The sequence below is a fragment of the Henckelia pumila genome, chromosome 4 (genome assembly GCF_033568475.1).
Source record: "Henckelia pumila isolate YLH828 chromosome 4, ASM3356847v2, whole genome shotgun sequence".
NCBI lineage: Eukaryota > Viridiplantae > Streptophyta > Magnoliopsida > Lamiales > Gesneriaceae > Henckelia > Henckelia pumila.
In genome coordinates this window covers 140,870,699-140,878,196 of record NC_133123.1, presented here as the reverse complement: position 1 = coordinate 140,878,196, position 7,498 = coordinate 140,870,699, and the positions used below count along the sequence as shown (strand labels likewise).

Genomic DNA, 7,498 nt, shown 5'->3' with positions numbered 1-7,498 from the left:
CATAATTATTTAGTTTTGCTCTTGGATTACTTTATCACGTGAGACAGGAAGAGAAATTTCATCTATGCCTAAATTGCCTTCCGAAAGGATTTCACAAAATTTCAATCATAACCAAAAAACAAAAATCTGAAATCCATTTGATATTTTTAGCGTCATACAATATAGCAATACCAAAAGAATAGTGTGATTGAAAATCGAGATCCATACAAATGTTATTATTAAAATATCATATATAAACGTTAAAATCTGCTCAATTACTTTAAATGCTTGATAATTGAGATAGAAGATGTTACTATGCTAAAAATTAGTCAACTGCCAACAGATCTTTACAGAAACTGTAGTTCAACTGCAACCCATTCCTCTCTACGTAAGAGGGAGACATATACACAAAAAGCTACATCGCATGGTAATAGCAAACAAAGCTATCAAGATTTCCCAGACCAAAATCACCCTCACGGGATATGTAAACTAGGTGAGGAGTCTTCTCCTTTTCTGAAGTCTACCGTCTTTCCCTGTCAAGATATCATCATAAAGTCATATCATCATATGGATAAGATGCACATGCTATGACTATACTCACAACTTCGAAAAATTGTTTTCACATCAGCATACCATTGACGGAATGTTCCAGGACAATTTCATCCAGGATTCCAGTGATGCTGCCTTCCTGAAATTTTTTTTCCATGCATCACATTCAAAACACAGCTTTTAAAGAATAAGAAACATTGTTCAACACCAATTTATCCTATCTTAAAACATTTACAGGTGGAACAACCCAAAACTAAAAAAAAAAAAAAAAGAAAAGAAAAGGTATTTAAGTATGAAAACTGTAAAGAAATTTAAGAGAGAATTGATCCTAAAGTAATGGCATACCGCATCATAAAGTGCCCTCTCGTTGCACCAAAATTTCAAGGTAGGCACCAGCAATCTTCCTGAAATTATTTGATCAATAATACAGTCAATGCTTTTATATGCATCCAATAAGCTAATTAGTTTGAATTCGATTTCTAAAGTTAACTGCACAATCGCACCAAACGGATGTGATGAATTGTAAGATTCAGCAGATACACACCTGATCTAGAACGGCTAAAACTCAAAGATTTTGATGAACCACTAAGAACTCCATCACATCTTCCAGGAGTTTCTTAAACCGTGTCAGAGAAAAGTTACTAATGTAGCAAAATACATTAAAATACATTTGTGAAAGCACAATGACAAGCAAATACAATAGTTAAACAAGTAGGCAGACTCAGAGATTCCTTGATGAATTACTGCTTGAACCAGGTATGTTTTGAATGACACTTTGACAAAAGTGCTCAATAACCACTAGGGAATCTTTGCCAAAACAAGAAGTCTATTGAGCAAACTAAGGCCTCTAGGATTGAATGCGAAATCCAATAAATAAACAGCACCAGAGATTCGCAATACCAAATAGCCAGATAGCCAACGAAATATATGATTAATAACAAGATAACTAACATATGCTAATTTTCTTCTAGTCTTCATCTTCGACATGCAATCTTTCTCAGATATGCTACTCTCATTTGCAACAACATGCTCCTTCTCATTATCTGCAGCACCGTGGTGATCCTGGGACCTTTTTCCTTCATCTATTGTTTGATCCATGCTGCCTTTAATTTCAGCAATTCTCCAGTCCTTGGCCTGGTTTTGAGTTCCTGATATTTCTTTAGGCTCTTTAAATCCACTGTCCCCACAATGCAAGTTATTTTTGTCCCTGGGCTCAAAATTAACAGATTCTAATTCTACTTTTTCACAGGCTGAAAGTAAAGCAGATTTTGATCTTGTTCTGTAACCCCCTGATATCGGATTTGATATCTGATTGTTTTTTTGTTTCCTTTGCAGTTTGGTACATGACCCAGGAGTTACCCTACTCTTAGTGCCCCTACTTTCGTTAGTTAAATGGCAAGCAGATAAAATTCCACCATTCAGTGAAACGATGGCATGCCCCTCAAATTGTGAGGGTGTTGAGGCCTTCTTAATGGAACAATTTACAGACCTATCTCCTGTCATGTGATATCCGTTAGTGCAGTTTCCAGAAGAAAATATCTTTTCAACATTAAAAGGTGCAGGTGCAGGTGCAGGTGCAGGTGCAGGTGCAGGTGCAGTTGCAGTTGCAGGTGCAGGTGCAGGTGCAGGATCAGGATCAGGATCAGGTGCGGGTGCGGGTGCGATGGAGAAGACAGATGTACTGTCCTCAGATGATCCAGTTACATTGTTACACTTCTTGGGCAATGCAATGATTGAGGATTTAGTTTTACTGCTATTTCGTTCAGCATCCATTTCGTGTTGTGATTCATTACCCATTTCATTGCTATGCCCACCTGGAACAAACAGAAAATCCATTGAAAATATCTCATGAAGCTTTGAAGGAAGTTGCATTGTGAATTAGTTTACATGCAGTCTGGCTGTGGCACCAGCGTTTAGCAAATTAAACCCCAAAACATGTGCGGAGAGAGAGTTGTACCCATGCACTTTTCAGCATACTCCTTCCAGTAAGGAGGAAAGCCAAAAACAAAATGGTTAAATATCTGTTCAAGCAAAACCGATAGAACATTAGCATTCATAACAATAGTGAATGGAATTAAAATGCCCATCCAGGATTATTGAAACTCGTAAAATATGCTCAACCATGTCCATGTACACAAAAAACAGCCATGAAACCAGCCGTAGAGGTCATTTCAATCTGGCAAACAAGAAGTATGAATCCACTATAACTGAACAGGCAATTCAGTGCATGCATAGATTAACTAAATGTCTTTAACACTACATAACTCCGAATTAAATTTAGTTTGCTGCTGCAATAATTTTCATGCGAAGGTGAATGCTGACCATTGTGGATTTCTCCAAATTAATCCCATCACAAATTTTTAAAAGATCAGTCAAATGCTAAGTGTTAACTTCGTGGAAAATATAAAAGTTAATGAACTTACATCAGAAGGGAAGCCATTTTCTAATGTGCGGGCTTTGTTTATAAAGCCTTTGATTAGGACACATATCCCATCAGTGGTCTCCAAAGTAAACATATCATGGCTCTTAAGTATAGGGGCAGAGGAAAAAACTCTCATACCTCGTTGTTGCTGCAGCAAATCAGATGAATCCCTTCCATAACAAAATATACTTTTGAACACATTTTCTAAATTTTAAGTTGTAGAAAAAGCGAGTAGTAAATATATTTGCGAGAAATGGGTACTTTCCCCCAAAACAAAAGAAGCTATGGGGGATGCGGTAAATTTGAAAAAAAAAATGTGAAAGTGTTTCTAATTATCGGTACCTATTAAGTACTAAACCGTTGATTATTCTTCACTCATGAGCTTCAGCTCATGACACGGATAATATCCAAATGATAAAAAGCCAAAACATAAAAAGCACTCTCAGAGCACAAAACCGCCAATATTTCATTAAGTTGGTTTGGCTGTTGTATATATGGTGGCTAATATCTAACCAACTGCAATGTGTGGACCTTACACATAAATTTCGAGCATATATTACTCGATCTCCGGCTTATATAAATCGACCTAACAGAATATATCTATTGACTTTCCTGCATTCCATGAGTTCAAACTTATACGACAAATGGTTAATTCAACAATACAAAAACTTCAGGCCCTCTTATGAAGTAATCAGCTTTCAGAGTGGAAAAAAAAAACCCTTGACAGTGAATGCTACCATTGGACGATTAAAATGATTGAACACGGAAAACCACCAGAATCATTTATACACTGAACTTACTCTCGAAAAATAAACCCAGAAACAGAGAGAGCTCCACTTTGAGAGTCGTTTTCCGCCTTCAACAACCACCAATCCGACAAACATACCTGGAAACATTTCCAAAAAACACACATTTAATTTAACAACGACAATTGTGCTATGCACATAGAAAAACCTACCGTTTTCAGAAAGTGAGATTTAGGAATGGTGTTGCAGTTTTTGTTTGCGTCGGGAGTTGAAGTAGAAGCCATGGTTGGTCTCCGATTAAGTTAAGTCGAGAGCGTTTCCCCTAGAGGAAAGGGAACACTTCAACGAGTGACTTATATATTCAGGTTGGGATGTTTATTCTAAAAATATTTTTTTCTTTTTAATTGTTTGACAAGGGAAACTCGGTTCAGTCCCAAATATTTGGTTTTTTTTTCGATTTGGTTTCAAATATTTTGAACTTTCCGGTTTAGTCCTTAACGTTCACAGATTTTGATTGAGTTGGTTCTTTCGTCAAATTAGCAGTTGAATATAATGGTAGACATGATAAGTGACAGGAAAAAAAACCCAGTTTAGTCCTAGATGTTTGGCTCATTTTTCAGTTCAGTCACAAATGTTTTGGCATTGTCGATTTAGTCCCAAATATTTACAAATTTTGATGAAGTTGGTTTTTTTGTCACGGTTAAAACTAACTGTAAACATGACATATGAGAGTCATACCACTAAAATTCCCAAAACCCAAATCAAATACGCTAATTTCTAATCCACTTTGAGTGGAGACAAATTTTTTTCGTTCTCGTTGCTATCACACTCAAAAATTTGGCTCAACCTTTAGAATGAAAATGACATTGTTGCACAATATTTATTTTTAATAGATAACCTGGCTTTTCTCTTTCGCATGCTAACCACATTTTCTTGTACTTCTCGCATTCCGACATTTCTATAAAGTTATAAATTTAGGGTTTTTCAAAAAATTAAAATAAAATTTTTTTTTCTCGATATATTTCGTTCTTTGATTGAATTTTGTATTCTTGTTAGTCGATTATTTTTTTTTCTTACCATTGAAATTTTTTAGAATTAAGGTTTCAAATTTTCATTTAGAGATTTTTTTTTTTTATATTTTCGATTTTGTGAAAAAAATTAGCAATAAATTAAATAAAGGTTTGTAGCCGTTGATGTTGATAAATTTATCCATTTTTAATTGAGTCATTTCGAGGTCAACTCGGTCAAAATTGATGGAAGGACCAATTCGATCAAAATTTACAAACATTTAGGACTAATCAGGAACTCTGAAACATTTGAGACCAAATCAAGAAAAGAGTAATTCATCTGGGAGTAATTCGTGTTTTTTCTCTGTTAATTTTAACCATTAAATTGACGAAAGGATCAACTCGGGCTAATTTTTGAAACGTTTAAGACTAAATCGGAAACATCAAAATATTTGGGATTGAACCGGAAAAATGGTCAAACCTATGGGACTGAACTGAAAATTCATCCTTTTAAAAGTGAAAACAATTTAAAACATGTGTTTGGAAAAAAAATTATAAAATGTTGCTGAAAAAATATTTTTAAAAATTGTTCTCTACATAGTTTTCAAAAAACAATTGAGATATATTTTTTTAATTTTTTTATGATGTGAGAACCAGCAACATTTAATTTTCAATGTGCACTGAGTAAACCCCCTGAACTATCGCATAACCTGAAATTAAATCATGCTAATCAGGTAAACTGCACTGAGCAAGTCTCATACAATAGGCTAGTCTATGAAAGTGTTCGTAAGAGAAGGTTGTTTTATGTTTTTTTTTTTTGAATTGGACGTGCAATGATAGAAATAAAAACATTTAATTTTTAACTTTAAAAACATTTTTTATAGAATAGTTTTTCATACGCATACTTATTCATAAAATAACTTTAAAACATTTTTTTAAAAGAAAAAATAATTTTATAAAAAAATTTTATAAGTACTTGTCCAAATAGAATTCTAGTCAAACTGTATTTTGCGAAAATTAAGCGTCAAAGTATATTTGAAGTGTTTCAAATATATTAGAAAAAAATTGGTTTTTCAATATTAAAAAATTCATAACATGTTATCAGCACGAGTGCTATTCGATATAAATCTCGTAAATAATGTTTAATTAGTCTTTGTACGAATGTCTTCGAAGAAACATAATATTTAGATCAAGGGACTTATTAGAGTTGTTTATTAATGTTACATTAGAACCTATAAAAGACTCAAAGGCTCCGTCGAGAAAAACAGAGAGAGAAAACACCAGCTATCAAATATCAATCAATCTACAAATTTCTATGCATACTACTCGAAAAATACTCTTGCACACCCAAAGAGATATATCAGATTTTCAAATCATATTTGTGCATTTTGATTTATTGTAAAATCCTTATCAAAGTATAAGTGTTGTAATAGTTTGAAAGAAGAGTCTTCTTTCAGAATTCTTTCGAGTTGTACAATCTTTGTAAGTTCTAAAAGTTTCAGTAGGCAGTAGAGAAGCCCTAAAAAAGTGGGTCTGTACCAGTGTGTGTACTTATCAAAATATTCTAGTGATACCTTTTGGAAACAGAAGAGGAGGAAATGTAGAAGATTTTATCTTTCAAACTTTAAAAAACAAACCTGTTGTCAATATACTACTTACTTTTCAAGCTTCAACAAATTCAGTAATCTATTTCTGCACTCCCTGAGTAGAATCTTTCTTTGTCATTGAGTACGAGATTTGCCTACATTACTCCTTATACCAGCACCAAGCCATTATAAAAATAAAAGTTGGGAGTGTTAATTAACCCAACCCCCCCCCCCCCCCCTCCCTCTCTAAACACTCCTTACCGATCCTAACAAGTAGTATCATAGTGGGTTATCTCTTCTTTGAGAAGCTCCTAATGGTGACTCATGAAATCCTTCAGCAAAATTCCTATCTTCTCAAGAGAACAATTCGATCATTGGAAAATCATAACGCAAGCTCACCTTCCTGCACAAGATGACGACATGTGGTACGTTGTCACGGAGGGGCCAATCAAAATCATGGAGCCCAATACTGCAATTGCTATCACCGATGGTGCACAAAAGATGATCAAGAAACACAGAAGTAAATGGACAAATGAGGATAAGAAAAAGGCAAACCTCGACAATGCATGTGGCCAAATACATTTTGTACGAAACACTGGAAAAAAACAACTTTAGTAAGATAAACATGTGCAACATGGCCAAAGAAATATGGGAAAAACTTATCCAACTCTACGAGGAAAATGAGAAAAACAAAAGAGAACAAACTTTCAGTTGTTGTGCAAAAGTTTGAAAGGATGAAGATGAAGGCTAGAGAATCTATGAGTGACTTTGTATAAAGATTTAGAAGCCTGGTGAATGAACTCACAGCTCTTGGAAAAGAGTACAACAATCGAGAATTGACTTTCAAAGTCATGATGAGATCATTGCCAAAGGAATGGGACGTCAAGAATATAGCCATGCGAGAAGCCAAGGACATGAATAAAATAGAAGTTCATGACCTCTTTGCAGATCTTAAGGCGTATGAGTTCGAACTACTGATAAGAAATGGAGAAGAAGCAGCCTCAGAACCTCCTATGAAATCACTTGTTGTCACTACTGCTCATGTGACTACAACCACCAGCTCAACTGAAACTGTGACACCCGGAGCCAAAAAGTCCTAGGGTGGTACATGGTCCGCAATATGGGTGGTTAATACCTAAAGATGGAAACCCCACCAAAGAATGGGCGAAGGGTGACATGAATGAACCGATCCCACACCGGAATGAGAGG

General features: G+C 34.9%; 1 protein-coding gene across 5 annotated transcripts; it reads right to left on the bottom strand.

Moving 5' to 3' along the window:
• Positions 1–206: 206 nt before the first annotated feature.
• On the bottom strand, positions 207–4,042 carry LOC140867076 (uncharacterized). 5 transcript variants are annotated; one of them, XM_073272149.1, is made up of 8 exons: positions 3,909–4,042; positions 3,751–3,836; positions 2,952–3,098; positions 2,486–2,549; positions 1,073–2,342; positions 874–932; positions 613–667; positions 207–512 (listed from the first exon to the last, which is right to left on the bottom strand). In XM_073272149.1, exons 2-5 carry the CDS (start codon positions 3,832–3,834, stop codon positions 1,327–1,329), a joined length of 1,311 nt encoding a protein of 436 aa, XP_073128250.1. In that variant the 5' UTR covers positions 3,835–3,836; positions 3,909–4,042; the 3' UTR covers positions 207–512; positions 613–667; positions 874–932; positions 1,073–1,326. The 5 variants fall into 5 exon arrangements, with proteins under 5 accessions (XP_073128250.1, XP_073128251.1, XP_073128252.1 ...); XM_073272150.1 differs by having other exon boundaries at positions 1,480–2,342; XM_073272151.1 differs by lacking the exon at positions 2,952–3,098.
• Between the last annotated feature and the right edge of the window lie 3,456 nt (positions 4,043–7,498).

What these genes read in the sequence shown, in the direction of transcription:
- LOC140867076 (XM_073272149.1), bottom strand. Translation starts at nt 3,834, where the DNA reads ATGTTTGTCGGATTGGTGGTTGTTGAAGGCGGAAAACGACTCTCAAAG. An exon ending in AAAATGGCTTCCCTTCTGAT is followed by an intron (nt 2,550 to 2,951) that starts GTAAGTTCATTA and finishes TTGCTTGAACAG; the next exon opens with ATATTTAACCATTTTGTTTT. An exon ending in GTATGCTGAAAAGTGCATGG is followed by an intron (nt 2,343 to 2,485) that starts GTACAACTCTCT and finishes TGTTTGTTCCAG; the next exon opens with GTGGGCATAGCAATGAAATG.